This window comes from Pteropus alecto, unplaced genomic scaffold, assembly GCF_000325575.1.
Source record: "Pteropus alecto unplaced genomic scaffold, ASM32557v1 scaffold39, whole genome shotgun sequence".
NCBI classification, from domain to species: Eukaryota; Metazoa; Chordata; class Mammalia; order Chiroptera; family Pteropodidae; genus Pteropus; species Pteropus alecto.
The window spans coordinates 8,200,580-8,218,008 of record NW_006443568.1 but is presented as its reverse complement, the minus strand read 5'-3'; the positions used below and the strand labels follow the sequence as shown (position 1 = coordinate 8,218,008).

General features: G+C 36.8%; 1 protein-coding gene across 1 annotated transcript; it reads right to left on the bottom strand.

Moving 5' to 3' along the window:
• Positions 1-469: 469 nt before the first annotated feature.
• RPA2 (replication protein A2) lies at positions 470-12,756 on the bottom strand. The gene is made up of 9 exons (XM_006924354.3): positions 12,508-12,756; positions 12,132-12,238; positions 10,625-10,726; positions 10,389-10,502; positions 7,396-7,470; positions 6,762-6,878; positions 2,555-2,662; positions 2,302-2,396; positions 470-1,162 (listed from the first exon to the last, which is right to left on the bottom strand). Exons 1-9 carry the CDS (start codon positions 12,515-12,517, stop codon positions 1,078-1,080), a joined length of 813 nt encoding a protein of 270 aa, XP_006924416.1. The 5' UTR covers positions 12,518-12,756; the 3' UTR covers positions 470-1,077.
• Positions 12,757-17,429: the final 4,673 nt, after the last annotated feature.

Genomic DNA, 17,429 nt, shown 5'->3' with positions numbered 1-17,429 from the left:
ACCTCATTAATTTACCTCAGAATTAGTTTTCATTCAAGAAGTAGCTTACTTTCTGGAGTTGTCAAAAACATCTTTGAACTACTTTCCTCTCCCACAAGAAACAGAGCTAAGTTGGCCAAAAAGTAGCCAAGGCCTTTAGAATCTCATTCTAAGGTCAGACTGTAGATATTTGATTCACTTACATAATCATATACTGCTACAGAATCAAGATTAAGTTCCATTTTATCACCCTTATTAATGGCAATGCTAGATGCTTCATTATCTTTATTTCATTCAATTTTCGTAATAAACCTAGAAGAAAATAACATCAGTCTCTTCGTAAATGAGAAAATGGAGGCTCTCAGAGCTGACACAGCCTGCTCAAGATCCTAAAAAGGAGAGCCAAGACTTCACAGCCAAGTCAAACTATGCTACACTGTTTCAGCGATAAAGTAGTAATTATGCCAACTTAAAAATAAGAACAATTTCATAAATTACCGCAATAACAAAACTACTTTATTTAACGTATGAAAGTATTTAATTTGTACAAATCATGGTAACATTTCTTCCCCTCTGCCCCATGAGGTCCAACTCTAGAACCTCATATTTATAAACACGCTCTTGGCAGCAGTCAAGACGTGGTGCAAGAAAGTGCAATTCTGAAAGTAACACATAACCAAAACAAGGAACAAAAACAGGCAGAGGTTAGCGGGTTTCTTGGCTAGCTTTCCACTCACAGGTTCTAGTCCTACTCATCTTGTCTCAATAGGAAACATTTTAGGAATAGAGACTTGCATGTATTATTTAAGTAACACTGCCCAACTCCTGATAGCATCCCTCTTCCATCTCCGCTATCCTGATGTTTTAATTTGTAACTTAAGAAATTCCAGTCTGTTTTACATGCTTGTCAGTTGCCTATTTCCCTTTGAGCTTCAAAAATACAGAAGAGCAGTAAGCTTCAAAAGGATGTCAATTGAGATCTTTTATAGACGAAACCTGCTTTCTAGAAGTCAACTGGCCAAACATATACACAGCTGGAGACAAGAGTGTGAAAATAGGTCCAGCTGGAAAATATGTTAGGTACCCAAGTAGATCCAGTTATTCTGCGTCTGTGGATTTAAAATGATCATCATCCACAGTGGAATAGATGTGTCCCTCGTTGCTTAGAAAGTCCACAGCTTGCCTAGAAAGAAAGAAAAGACAGACTCATTTTCAAACCAACGCAGAAGGAAACTGCATTTTGGATATGGCCAAATATGTAAGCTTCATTCACCTTCCCACTTTCTATCTTAGCTAAAAATTCACAGCCATTCACTCACGGAAAACTCTTGTGGGGAGAAATACCAATAAAATTGCAGAACTGACGTAATCTATGGAGACAATGGCTATTAGGGCTGTCTTGGATCCTTTTCCCAAATTGTGTAAAGGCAAGAAAATAAGGCCTCTTTTAAATACCAGTCTAAGCAAATCAAAACAAGGATCTAAAGCTATAGTCCAACTTGTACTAAAATCTTCTAGTATAAAGAGCTTTTTAAAAATGTTGCATGCCCTTCCCCATCTACCCACTGACCCTCTAGCTCCCCCTGTGTGAAGTTATAGGAAGGAAAGGAAAGTCTTTCCAGAAACTGTTGAGACCTTCAAAACCTTAAAGGCCCTCAGGGTCTGTGTCAGTAACATATTTAGTGACAGGAACAATTTATGGAGCACCTACTATATGACAGGCATTCTGTACCTCATCATCACAGTAACTCTAAGACAAACAATTATCTTCATTTTATAGGACAGGAAATGAAATTAGACCTGAGCATTTCTCTATCTAGGCCTAGAATATCAACTGATTTATGGTAACAAATAACTACCACAATCACCATAGTACTGTTTGATTAGTTCACTGGAATCAGGAAGATGCCTAACATGTTTATCAGGATAAGGACTAATAGTTTCGGGTCCAGATAGCCTGATACCCACATCTCCACAGAGGGGACTGTACACCTGAGGACCGGGAGCTAAGAACCTCCCTCCTCCAGATTAAATCCCACAAGAGGTGTCAGGTCAGTTTTTGCACAAAATTACATCCCCCGCACGTAGTGGGGCTCAGTGTTTATTGAATGAACAAATGAATGAAGGATGTGACAGGCAGCACCATCTTTGTGAATCCTTTTTTTCTATTTTTCCATGACTAAACAACTTCCCTTCTGTCAATAAGGTTGTAGTCAACAGATAGCTTGTTGGTTTTTGAAACACCTTTCATTATCAGGAAACCCGGATGCGGTAAAGTGGGTTTAACTCCAGAGTCTTAGCTCGTGGAAACCACTCACTCACTTGATTGAAACTACAGTCATGTGTTGGAGCTGGTTCTTGAGTTCGTGAAAGTTCAATCCTTCAGGTCTTGGGCAAGCCTTAATCAAATTCAGTACCTGAAAATTCAAATCAGAAAGATTTTGGCAACTACTTTGAATCAGCTTCCCTATGTAAATCTAAATCTCTTTATAAGACAGCCTTAAAATCATTAAGGAAATAATAAAATTTAGGATTGTCTGAGATTTGCATTTCTGGAGCCACTTGGGTAGTTTACCTGGTTTTGGGCCACGGTGAGGCCATTTACTGGCATGAAGCTATTCCCACCAAAGTTCCCTGCTTCGCCCATTCCTGGATTGCTGATGGATGCTCTTCCTCTCGAAGGCTAAATTAAGAAATAAGTTCACAACAGGAGAAAGTTCATCAATTTAAACAGAGTCCTTGCTATTTTAAAAAGCTTGTTAATATAATAAGCACCTTACAAAAAGCAATTTAACCAGTTTTCTCAATTACAAGTATTTACAATGGAAGGGAGAGCTATTATTTAATAAGTATTTCAAAGGAAGGTAAAATAATCCTCTGAAGCACACCATATCAAACAGAGAGAAAGATGCCTTCTGCCTCCTTTTCTTTGTGATGGGAGGGTACCAAAGGAGAACTAGCACTGAGTAGAAAATTACCCAGATGTTTGCTATAATGGTATCTTTGGTGTTTAATCACTCATGCATTTGAGTGTCAACTAGGTATCATGAAGCATTACAGGGAGAAAAGGAGACACAGTTCTCATCATCTTTTCTTTTCTTCTTTTTTAATCACCGAAGTTAAAAAAAAAAAAAAAGGACTATAATCACTGTTTTCATTTCCCTTCTCCTTAGTCACTCCACAACTCCCACTATTTGGATTCTCCCTAATCCATCTCTGAAACTGTTCTAACCAAAGTTATCAATGACTTTTCAACCAACACTCAATAGTCTTTTTCAGCCCTGGTAACACGTGACCTCAAAAGCAGACACGGGTAACTACATTCCTCTTGGAAGGTACTCAAGTGCTTACATTTTCAGGAGAGGAAGCAAAGAGGCACCCTTACGTGCCTGTCGTTGGGCCTCAGTGTCCCTAGACTTCTCGATACTACATTCTTCTGGTTCTCCACTTAACTCTCAAATCACACTTTCTCAATATCCTCTATCAGCCTATTTTTCTACTTGTCTCCCAAAAGGCTGATACTTCCTCCAGGATTTATTTCTAGACCTCCTCCTAGACCACAAATCCTTGTTTCCAGCCATTTACTGGATACCACCACCTAGATATCTCACACACTTCAAAATGAAATTCATTACCTTCCTCCCCAAACCGATTTGCCCTTCTATATTTCATCTCAATTAGTAAACTCGAACCTAAAGCAGACCTTAGTCATGTGTAAGTCTCCATTCGCTTACTTTCCAAAATTTGTCACCAGTCTTTTAATATAATCTTCAGTGTCATTCAGCTCAAGCAGATCATCACCCCTGGTCTCCTGATTGGTATCTCAGCTGCTAGTCTCTCCTACTTCAATCAACCCTTCTCATTGCTACTAAGTAATAACTTCTGGTCATGTCACTCTCTGCCTAAACGCTTCCCAGTGGCTCCCCCTGCCTGTGAAAATAATATAAAACTCCTAGACATTCAAGACCTACAATTAGACCTCAAAATCTTTATTTTATTCTTGACATTCCCTTGCAACACTTTACTCTTCAGCTGTACTTGGACTTCTTGCCATCCACAAACATGCCTCTGACTCAAACATGTTCCCTGTTGAATATTTCTCCCCTCATCTGCCTGGTAAACTCTCTTCTCATCCTTCGAAGGCCAACTTAATTACTACTGTCTTTGTAAAGCCTTCCCTGACAGTCCCCAAGCCAAGTTAAATCATGTCCTTCCTTCTTGGCTCTCACAGCATTTGGCCCCTTCTCTCCTATAGTAGCCATCACAAAAATTGCCTGTTATTTACGCCCACAAGCCCTTTCATTTTTGCAGTGCCTGGTGGACAGTATGTGCTCACTGTTTAATCTATTGAATTGAATAAGTGAGGATAACAGATCAAATATTCAGTACCCATAATAAAGGAGCACCGCAGAAACTCATTAGGAGAAATCAGGAGATTCAGTCATTCAACAAATGTTCATTAGATGTTTACTGCTTTGAGGTAATAAAAAAATAAAAATCAGTCATGGTCCCCTGTTTTCAAGCTGGATAACTTCACATTGCCTGCTGGTAAAATAGAAGTCTTACATTTTATGATCCAATAATATTGAACTGAATGCTATTTCTTACTCTGCTGAAATGACCTCATGTCCTGCTTCAGATAGCGCCCCCTCATAACCTACTCCAGAAGGCCTCTCTTAATGTCCAGATCAGGACAGGAAATCCTCTGTGGTTCCATGGCACCCTGAACTTGCCACTTATCACTCCTTAAGTGCTCTGAACCCCTAATAATGCAAACTCTTTGAAGGAAAAGACTTACTTACTCTTCAACATAACTGTCTACATTCCCAGTTTTCACTCCCTAACCACCCATGCTTACTTTAAAACCGTTTATATCACATATTTGATACATATATGTTACCAAGTATAGTAATAAATACCAAAATACCATTCTCTTCAACCCACTTTTCTCCTCTCCTCTACTGAAGCCTCTCTTTTGAAGATCCATGTTTCCAAATTCAATAGCAGACCTCTCTCATCATCTTACTTGACTTCTAGGTAGAGTTCTACAATTGATTTCTACTCCGTCTTAAAATATTCTTTTCACAATATTCTACAGAATCACATTTCTGGTTTTCCTCCTACCAACCTGGCAACTTGACTTTCACTGGCCCCTGTTCTGCTTCCAGACTTAAGGTTAAAATACCAGAATTCAAGTCTCTGACCTCTTAACTCCCTAGTTGTCTGAGCTCATGAGGCTTCATCTACCACCTATACAATGACTCCCAAAGTTCTATCTCTAGTCCTTACCTCTTTCTAGAGTCCCAACCTTATACATTTAACCATCCATTGTTCTCCAGTTGGATATTTAACTGGTATCTCATCCTTGTTAAGTCCAAACAGAACGCTGGATTTTATCCTCCAAAATTGCTATCTTCATCTATTTGCTCAGGCCCAAACCCAGGAGTCATTTTTGAATCCTCTGTTCTTTATATCCTATATCTAACACTTCAATAAGGCCTATCAGCTCTACCTTCAAATGATATCAAAATCTAACCACTTCTTATCCCAGCTGTTACCATTCCTCTGAATTACTTCTATTGTTATTCTTGGTACCTCATAGCCTATTCTCCATACAGCAGCCCAAGGCAGCTTTTAAAAAGGTAAATCAGACCACGTCACTCCCTAGACAAAACCTTTTAAAGGTTTGGTATCAATTAGAATAAAATAATCCTAACTATGGCCTACAGAGCCCTACACAATCTGGGTCCTGCTTCCTTGCCTACATCCAACTGTTTTCCCTGTCATCTGCTTCACTAGACAGACTGGCCTTTTTGCTGGTCTCACACATCCCAAGCTTACTGCAGCCTCATGGCTTCTGACTTTCTATTCCCTCTGCTTGGTTTGTTCTTCCCTATCTAAATTGCACCATTCATATTTCCTCCATCACTCTCTTCTCCTACTTTATTTTATTTCAGCACAGCTATGACAATCTAAAATTATATATTCGTTTCTGGTTTATTGCCCATTTCTCTCAAGTTTCGAGTGCAGACACTTTATTCATTTCTGGATTAAGTGCTATATTCCAAGGGCCTAGAATGACTGGCACGTACTAGGCTCAACAAGTATTTTTCTAACAAAAGCATTTATCTCTGTATCCACAGAGATAACAAAGTGCTTGGCACAGAGTAAGATGCAACAGCATCTTTAATAGCTCCTCAGACCTCTCGTCTCTCTTATTGTAACCTATCCTCCATCTTGCCACTAGAATCATTGAAGGACATTCCAACACAAGAATCAACAAACCCTTTGCCTGGACCTAGATGGACTTGCCAAATTGAATTCATACAACAGAAAATAATATTGAGAAATTTCAATATGAAGCAAAAAATATCTTTTTAGTGATAAAATAATGATGAGTAAATTCTAACTACTTAGCCAATAGGCTGGAAGGAAAGGAGCAAAATGCTGTCCCAGTTGAGGTTTTTCTCTGAATATAGACTGACAATTGTAGTTGCAGCTCAAGCTGTAACTACATGTCTACACATGAAGGTTGTCTTAGGCTCCAGCCAAGCCAGTGGGGTGTGTGTGTGTGTGTCATAGGAACTTGTCATTCTGAGAAAAACATGAGTGCTTTATCTGGAATAAAACAGCATGGCAAATTTCATGGACAAAACATTTTAAGAACTGAGTGATACCTTTATTCTGGCTCGACCTTCAGAATGTCAAGAAAACCAAAGCCAGAGCACAGAAGCTGCCTATGCTCTTCCAGGGAAGAGAAAACGACGAGTGAAGCTGCTCACCTGGCTGTTAGCTTTGTTCAGTGTCATGTGTGCATTCACTACTTCCAGAATATGTGCAGTGAACTCATTCATATCCTCCAGGGGCATAATCTTAAAGGCTACCAGGCTTTTTTTGTTCTATTAAAGTAAAGAGAAAAATGTGAATAAAGGATGAGCATATTCAAGTCAATTTCAGGTAAAAACGCGATGGCTCTTTTCTTGGTTATAATATTCTGCTAACACGAGAAAAATGTGTTACATACTTAAAATTTGTAACTCAAGGTTAATCTAAATATAGTCAATAAAATATAATAAAAAACCCCAAACTAGCCAAGATATTCAAGACTTGCCCAAGGTTACACAACCAAGCAGTCTAGTATCCTGGCTCTAAATCCAGGGTCTGCCCATTTACATCTAATGGATACCAGAGATGGCAACTGTAGGCAGAGATCCTGTTCTTTCTCTATCATTCTGTTAATTTTGCATTAAGGTAAAACCCATTATTTCCTTTTGAAGAAGAAAATAATAAAATAACTTCAATATAACTCCCATTAAACATAGAAACTTAGTTTAAATTTTCAGTATTCTAAACTCAGGCACGAATCCAGAAATGGCTTCATGCAAATACATTTTGTCATTTTTTTTCGGACTTCACCTGAAAAGATCTCAGATGGCCAGCCACTTTCACATACGTTTCTGGAGGAACCACAGTGTTTTCACCGCTGGTGTCCTAACAAATAAAATACAAACATATTACTAAGGTTTTAGTGATGTTGGTGAAAACCTCTTAAAAATTTCTAAATAATGTACAAAAAGAGAAAGTTATAAAGTGAGAGTTAAAGGATCCTAATATAGTACTAACTAGTTTGCCCTAACTTTTAGAATTTTTTTTATAAAATCAGAAATTAGAATAAAAAGGTAATTTCCAGTTCCAAAGTTCTATGTTATGCACATCATAAAAAAGCAAACAATTATGGCACTCTCATTCAATGCTCTTAGTTATACAACTTTCGGGTGGACATACATATCAGTACAGCAGACCTACTTTTAGGAAATAAGAACATGCATTAAGATTTAGCTTTAAGAATATTCACTACAGCACAGAATACTAAAAAATTTAAAACAATCTAAATATCTCAACAACAGGCATATGTAGAATTCTATTTATTGTCTGGGAAGACCAGTTGTGACACATAGAAAAAAGCTGATTTTCCATGTGGGGGAAAAATACACACCAAAATGTTAACAATGGTTAACTGGGATAATTACAAATGATTTTAACATTTCTTTTGGGGTTTTCTAGAACATGTACACATTATTTATAAGAAAATATATAAGTAGAGTCTTAAAGTTTTTTCTTATTATAAAATACAAGTATAAAAAAATAAAAAATAAGATACATGTGTTTAAAAATAAAAAACACCCCAACATCCATCAGCTGGAGATCAACTATTTTTTTGCATTTCACTTCATCTATTTTACAGAGCTGAATTTATACCAGATAAAAATATCCAAATTAACGTTTAATATGGTATAAAAAATTTCATCTCACTAAAACCAAAGAAGTAAAAAATGAGAAAATTCTCATTGACAAGACTGTATTTTTAAACTATCAAACAAAAACTTAAGATACATAAAGCCCACTGTTAGAAAGGGTATGGAGAGCTAACTGGGCACTTTCATGCACTAATGAAGTATGTAAATTGGTTCTTTTATGGAAGGCAAAAAAAACCTAAAAAAAATATAAAATATGTATTTCTTCTAGAAAATCTAGTTTTAAGAATTCATCTTAAGGAGATTACCTCATAATCATGAAGAAATGTACACAAAGATACTCACTAGGACATTGTCTATAATAGCAAATGACTGGAAACAAGCTAAATGTTCTCCAGTTGGGTCCACTGTTAAGTAACAGATGATGTACTCTTATGATGGCATAGGCAGTCACTCAAAATGGTATAAATCTATATTTACTGACAATAGAGATCAGTTCCACACCATAAGTTTTGAATGAAAAGAGTTATAGAGCAGCTCCATATCATATCATCCTTTACATAAAACTGTATGCAGACATCTAATATATGTGCAGGTATGCAGACAGAAATGTCTGAAAGGGTATTTACCAAAATATGTTATAATAGTAGCCATCTCTGGGATGTGGGATTTCAGGTGATTTTTAACAATGTCTTATAAGTAAGCATGGTACATTTTATATGAGCATGTATTATCAGGCATCTTTATTATCTGCCTCCCCTCTTGATGGCAGGCACTGCATCCTATTCATTTTTGTACACCTGGAACCAAGCAGTTTGGTTCAGAATCTGTATTCCAATAACTAGTGAATAAATGATCCTGTATTTTTCTGAGAAGCAAAAATTAAAGAATGCAGAGCTAGCAAGTTATTTCTCCATAGATGACTTGTGGTTTTTGAAGTGAAAATAGCAAATTATTTATTATCCAATTTTTGAATATTGGTTAGAGCCTTCTCTGCATGTCTGATTATCCCCACAACAGTGACTTAGATCAGAATAAAGTTTGTTTGTTTAAAAAACAACATAAAAAACCAAGAGGACTTCTGCCCAATTAAACAATAAAAAGGATAAAAAGCATGTTATTTTCTTTCAGTCTATTTTCTCCATATACATGTTACTTTGTAAAAATGGGATCGTACTACACATATTATCTTATAATGTGCTCTTTTCCTCTCAACGATTTATGGTAATCACTTCTTTGTGACGATAGCTTTCTACATCATTTGACGTACTCTATAAATATACCATGCTTTAATTAGTAACACTATTCCTAATATTTTGTTTTTAGTTTTTCATTATAAATAATACTATGATCAACATTCTTACATCTGAATCATTGTACATGTAATTATTTCCTAAATGTCAATCTCTAGCAGTAGTGTATGAGGTCAACATCTTTATGACAGATGATTTTGATCATCTGCTGATTTTTGAGAAAGGTTATACCAATTTATAGTTATACCATCACAGAATGGTATCCACTTCTCCAAATGGTGACAAATCATTCAACAAATTAAGTGCCTACTAAGTGCTAGAGGCACTGTGCTAGCTACCACCCTCATTGGAAATGGGCATTGCAATTCTATTTTTTTCCTTGCTAATTTAATAAATTAAAAACAGTATCTTAATGTTTATTAAACCTGCTGTTATTGTTGTTGCAATTTATATTTCATCTATTATGGATTATCTGTACATCTTCTATGCCCATTTCTTTAAGGTGAAGTTGCTTTTTGTTAAGAGCTTTTATTAATTAAACATTTTAAATGTTTGTAATATGTTGCAAAAAATTTATTTTCCCATTTATTTAAATATTTACTAAGGGCTCACCATGTAACTGGCACTGTTTTAGGTGCTAAGGATACAGTGCCAACATAAAAAATCTTTGTTCTAAATTTACATTCTAGTGCCTCCTGTCACTTGTCTTTTAACTTTGTTTACAGTGTTTTGGAAAGTTTAGAAGGTTTTAAACTTTTATAAAATCAAATGTATTAACCTTTCGTTTTAAGGTTACTACCTTCGATATCTTGCTTATGTTATTATTTTTATAATTAGAACCTTAAAAAAGACAGACTAAAAAAGTTCAACATCTCCAAAGTCCCATGGTAACCCCACTCACATCTGTGTCAACCCACTGGCGAACATCCATGGGTGCAGCTGTCATGTCATCTATTTTGTAAACAATGTTGGTTGGAGCCTTCTCTGCATGTCTGATTATCCCCACAATAGTGACCTGGATCAGAAGAAAAAGTTTGGCTTTGACACCAATGTAACATTTATGTACTTTTAAATGAAGTAATTTTTATTTCATTCTTCATATGATTAAGTGGCTCTTTCACAAATTATTCTATATACCTGTGAAATCTCAACATTTCCAATTCTGAATACTTCATCAACCAGAGTAGCAGAAAGCAGCTGTGATATGGTACAGGGTACAATGTGCTGGGCTCGGGATCGCTGAAAGAGTAGGCAAAAAATTCAATTAAAATAATAACTACCACTCGTTTAACATCTGCTTTGCGCCAAGCATTTTACATATAAAATTGGATCTTCAAAAGGAACTTAATTATCCTAGCTTCACAGATATGGAAACAAGGTCATATAACTAACAAACGCCTAAAAGCTAAAAAAACACTTTAGAATTCAAACTCAGGTTTGTGTGACTCCAAAGCTCCTGATGAATGGATAAGTTTGTTTTGTACTAGAGACTCATCAAAATGAGTAGACCACAGTGGGGACAGCATATGAAATTGACCAGCTTCCTGAACAGACCTTTACAAGGAAACTAGCTTTATGATGAAAGCTAGCTGGCTGTTCATCAGACGAGAGATGTTATTTGAAAAGGGTCTGAGAAACAGCCAGTGAGACAGAACTTTGGAGTTGCTCTAAATCTCATAAAAAAATATAACAAAAAGTTAGAGGTATAATTTCCTTTAGGACAGATGTTCTGACAACTGGATGGCAATCCTGGGGAAAATGGGATAAAGGCTTGGTCACACTAGACATCTTAAAGGGAAGGGAAAAGGTAGGGCAGAAGAGTGTCCAGTGAGGATGAAATCAACAGCAGTTGTTAAATGAAAACTCTCTTCTGAAAGAGTAAATAAGCATGTGGACAGTTTTTTATACATTAGCTTATTTATCAATACTCAGAGCCACACTGTGATATGAATAATACTAGTATCATTATTTGATAGAAAAAAACCACCTCTACCAAAACCAAGGGTTCAAGTTGCTTTGCTAAACTCACTGCCAGTTAAAATGCAAAGCTGATTCTAGACACAACATATTCTGGCTCCAAAGCTCAAGTTCTTTTAAATAATAACCTGGGGCCATTTACTGAAAGCGACTCTGGGGCAGGCACTTTATAATATTAAGTCTCACGACCACCTTGTAAGGCATGTATTATTTAATCTCATTTATTTAGGTGCAAAACCGACTCTCAAGAAAGTTAAGAAATTTGTCCAATATTATCGAGCAAAGTGTTGGAGAACATAGATCTACATGACTTTCAAAGACCATGCTCTTTCCACCGTATTAGAGTACCTCGCCAAGTTTAATTAAAAAACTATTTTGAATACCTTAACGTAATATGCTATTAGTATGTTTAATTTTTCCATAAAAGTTAATTCATTAGCGATCTTGATAAATTTCAAAATAAAGGCAAGGAAACAGTGGATGCAATTATAGGTGAGATTCCTTTTTACAAACGTACAGCACTTGATTTCAAGATTCGATCATTGTTATCGAATCAGTTCATGTTTAACATCCTTCGCCACGTAAAATTTTTTCACTTGGCTGAGTTACGAACTTAACGTCAGATTAAAAAAAAACAAAACAAAACCGAAATACTCTTTCAACCTACTGATTTCTTTTCAGCCTGAGAAGGTGCCGGCGATCCAAAGCCCCCAGGGGACTGTGTGTAGCCACCAGCTCCCCCAAAGGTGGAGTTGCCATAGCTTTCAAATCCACCTGGTTTTAAATAACAACAACATTAGTATCTGGGCTGCATTCCAAGCTTCGGAAAAACCCACAGGTCCCCTAAACTTCACTCCCTCCACCTAAACACTCCCACATCTCCCTTATCTTCCCCATCACCTTTCCCTGGCCCCCAAACGCCCCCACCTACGGCTCCCGCCCCTCCCCCAACTCCTCTTCCTCCCGCGGCCAAACGCCTCTCCAACCCCCGCTCTGTTTGCTAAATTCTTGCGATTCTCATCCTCCGCGCCACTCGTCATTACTATTCCACATTATGGTCACGATTTCCACAGGAAAAAGACCGAGAGAATTCCAGTCTGCTGAGTTCGCCGTTCGCCACAGAACCTTGTTGCGGCCGCAGCGCTATATCTACTTTTCGCTGGCGCCACAAAGTACTTCCCGCGAATGACGGAGCCAATCAGCGTTCAAAATGCTTCTTGCTTCAGCCAATCAATGCTCACGAATCCTGTCTTCGCTGACCAGGTTCTTGAATACACGCACTCTGCCCCCAGTAGGGCCGGAAGCCTTTGCGGCCATTTTTACTAAGGTCAAAACATGCTGCGCAAGCGGAAGCAAGGATCCTCGTGAGACTGATGGGGCGGTGTCTCAATAAAACAACCAATCCAGTAATACTTCCGTATCTCAGGACCATATAATCTCACCTCTGCTAATAGGTGACACCTTACGTCACTTCCTTTGTTGGTTTCTCTTCCCGCCAAATTTTCACCAATCATACGACGCCTTAATGCAAAGTGCGTCAGCATTTCCGCCTGGCAGTCGTCAGAAGTTTGCGCAGCCGGAGTAGCAACTTCGCAGCACCTTGTGGGATTGTGTATTCTTTAATATAAAGAACCCGTTTTTTTTCTTGTATTTCCACTCCCCGGTCGTAATTCTACCCAGTGAAGCTATAAGACATATACGCTCTTTTCCTCAGGATGGCCTTCCAAAAAATATGAGGATTGCCCTCCCTGCACCTGTCTTCACCCTAGTCTAATCCAGCAAGACTTCCTTCGTTGCTTTTAACTATTCTTCATATAATATGGTTGCGTTCCTCTTATAGAAAGAGCAACTTGTCTGTCTGTTCCTTGCTGTAAATACTGCTAGATTTTAGAATTCCCCCCTCCATTTAGTTAAAAATATCTCTTGATGCTGCTTTTGTCCCAAGCTCTGTGCTGGCTACTGGGATTCAGTGGTAAATAAAGGTGGACATGGTCCCTGGGCTCCTGGATGGTTTTCTTTTATTGAAACACTGTTTTAAGTATTTTATATTTATTAACTGAATCCTGTGAAGTAGATAAGGTAGTTATGGTCTCCATTTTATAGATGAAGAAACTGAGGAACGGGGAGGCTAAGTTTTGGGAGCCTGCATTCAAGCCCAGGAAATCTAATTTCATCAACGGTGCAGTTACTATACCTTCTTGAACATCCTAAACAAAGTCAAGTGACAACTATGGTCAGGCAGGAAAACTGTAAATGTAGTGGATAACAGAGGGATTTTTTTTTTTTTAGGTGAGGCAACCCTTGGTTGACCTCACAGATTGCAAGGAACTTGTCAGCTCACAATCCCTTATTTTTTACTTTTTAGGCCAAAGCATCTGGTCTTCCTAGGTGGTCTCCCATCCAAGTATTAACCAGGCCTGCCCCTGCTTAGTTTCCAAGATCAGACGGGATTTTTTAAAAAACTTTTTCCTCCACAGTAAGAAAAACAACAGCACAAGCATAAAGGTAAATAGCAACTGACATAAAAAATATAGACCCAGTGTTGCCAGATCATCTGTGTTAGCACATTTCAGAAATTTGGGTTTTTCTGTAGTTTTCTGAATTTTAAGTGTTCTTAAATAAACAATTTAAAAACACCATATAGGCCAAAGAAAAGATACCTGTGAGCCAGATATTACTTTGTAAATTCTGAAAACCTCCAAATCATTGCTGAAGAATAAGCTAGATACAGCCAAGAACAAAAGGCATACCAAGATGATACTACTATATTAAGCCTAAGGTGATTGAAACTTACATTGTCTGACAAATAAGAGCATATTTATGATACATAGGATAAAATGTTTGAAATTAAGACTATTCTGGGTAATTTAAGATGTGGGTTCACTTGGGCTAATTGGTCTTATTTGGGCCGATTATGATATGATTGAGGTTCAGCTAGTTATAAATTCAGCTGTGAAGAGCATACATTTAAACATGAAATAAAATGAAAATGTCTTAAAATATAACAATGCAAAACATGAAAATGATTTTGCACATCTTTTCAAGAGCTCGATGATCTGATAAATTGAGCAGAAGGTTCAGTTCTCAATCAGTGCTAAAAAATTGGTATTTACCGTGTGTGCGTGTGTGTGTGTGTGTGTGTGTGTGTGTGTGTGTGGTAGTGACATAATATCTCAAGGTTTATTTCATCAAGTTGCAATCTTCCTGTCACATAAGGTATTCCAAGAAGTTTTCCATTTCCCTCTCTAGGCAGGCTGGTATCAGGGAAATCCATAGCAAGACTGAGAAGAGGAGAAATCACCCTTTAAAAACAATCAAGTGACACACCCTTTAGGACAACTACTATTAAAAAATAGAAAACACCAAATGTTGGTGAGGGTGTGGGGAAATTGGAACACTTGTGCACTGTTAGTGGGAATGTAAAATGGTACAGTTGCTATGGAAAACAGTATGGCAGTTCCTCAAAAAAATAGAAATATAATCACCATATGATCCAATAGTATATATCCCAAAGAAGAAAGCAAGGACTCAAAACAGATGTTTGTACACCCATGTTCCTAGCAGCATTGTTCACGATAGCCAAAATGTGAAAGCAACCCAAATATCCACTGACACATGAATGGATAAACAACATGTGGTATGGACATACAATGGAATTATTCAGCCTTAAAAAAGGAAGGAAATTCTGATACATGCTACAATATGGATAAACCTTGAAGATATGCTAAATGAAATAAGCCAGTCACAAAAGGACAAATATTGTCTGATTCCACTTATATGATGTACCTTAGAATAGTCAAATTCATAGAGACAGAAAGTAGAATAGTGGTTGCTAGGGGCTGGAAAGAGGTAGGAACGGGAGTTATTGTTTAATGGGTACAGAGTTTCCGTTTTAGAAGAGAAAGTTCTGGAGACAGTGGTGATGATTGCACAACAAAATGAATATAGTTAATGCCACTGAAGTGTACACTTAAAATAGATAAAAAGTAAATTTAGTTATTTGTATTTTACTACAATTAAAAATATTTTTAAAAAATCTACTTTGGTGTTTAATGAGTGCATACCACATGCCAGTTACATGCATCACCTCTACTAAATGCTGAATATGGATTATCTCCCAAAGTTTTTGACTGTTATTTTGACCTCCATGGTCAACTTGCTTCCACTTTATAAACACAAACATTTTAATCAGAACTGTTCCAATATTGATGAAGTTTAATTTATACTCAATTCCCTGTTCAATTTTCTTTTTGTATGATGAGATTTAGCCATTCCGAATTTTTCTCATTTCAAATTTTGCTGAACTCATTTTTATGTGGCTCAGTCTTTTCCTGGGCAAACTATACAATGAGGATTTAATTCATCACCCAAATGCGATCCATACAAATTTTTACATATGTGATGTTTCACATCTGCTGCTGTAGTTTTATGGATGCTCATTATGTCTATGAAGTACAATTTGATTTAGTGGACATTTTGCAGTTTTCAATGTCATACACAAAATGTGATTTTCCAAGGGTTTTTTTTTTTTTTTTGTCTAAGAATTTTAGTGGTCAGAGTTGCCATTTCAATTTTATACTGTACTGATTTTTTAATCAGTAATAATCATTATGAATTGGATAAAACTAATAGGATTATTTTACTATCAGAGAGTCTTTTATATGTGGCAGAACACCCAGAACTACTTGTTTAATGCTCAATTTATTAAACTTGTACAGCTAATAAAACTTGAAATCAATCTTTCAGGTATTTATATATTGTTTACGAACTATTAAATAACCTTTAAAATTTTAAACTACAAAGTTTTAGTATGGCCAATTCTTATGAATACTTTAAATAACTAAAAGAACAAACAAAACACAAAAATGATAGTTTATTATGAAGCTAATGACTTTTAAGGTTCAAGGCCCCTCACTTGCATAGCATCTTCCAAGGCCCCTTCTTTTGTCTAGTTAAATATTTACTTTTATACCTTACTTTGCATTCTTTTTCTTAAATAGGGCCACACAAATGTATAAGCTTCAAGACCCACAAAATCTGCCCCTGCCTCCATGGATCATTGCTTTTTAATTTTGTTATTGTCCCAGAGTTTCTATAATATTATTTTTATTCCAGAATCCAACCAGACTGAAAAAAGAAAAGGAATGTCATCTTAGTTCACTTGACATTATTGGATCTGAGTCTTCAATCAATTGATTTTTGGTCAGGACTCAAAACTTGTTTGTGTGGTCCAAGGAGACTGTCACCAGGCCACAGATGACCAGGCTGAGCTTCCTTTTTGTAATATTTGTAAGACTTTTTAAGTCACACCTTTCTCATAGTTTTAATGTCTTTCCTCAAAATCATGGGCTTTCAGTCTCATTTGTCAGGATTATATAATCTGTTGTCCTGTTGGATATATCGATGGGGACTTTTGCAAGTTTAAAAAGTCATATATTCCTATTACTACATTATTTTGTTATATTTGTAAGGCCATCTGAAGGCTTCACTTTCTAGAAGAGGAGGAATAGAATTTGTAGAGTTACAGGACTCTACGATGTTTGGCTAATTAGTTCTTAGAGCACCTTATTATCCTCGCCTTCTACTTGGTTATTGTGTGTGAGCAGCCCAGCTCCTCAGCCCTTCTTGTTCTGCCCACAGTTCCACTCTGCTGGGACAGTTTGACTTCTCACATGTCTGTGAGTTTCTTCCTTATATATATATACTTTGTAAACAGACATCTAATTAATAAAAGAAGCAAAGTACCTGTGTGTGTTGGCATTACTTATTAAAATAAAAAATTTACTGTCGCTTTGTAGTATAATTTGAAGTCGGGCTTCAAATTATACTACAAAGTGACAGTAATCATAACGGCATGGTACTGGCAGCAAAACAGACACATGGACCAGTGGAATAGAATCGAGAGTCCAGAAGTAAACTCATATTTATACGGGCAAATAATTTTTGACAAAAAATCCAAAAACAC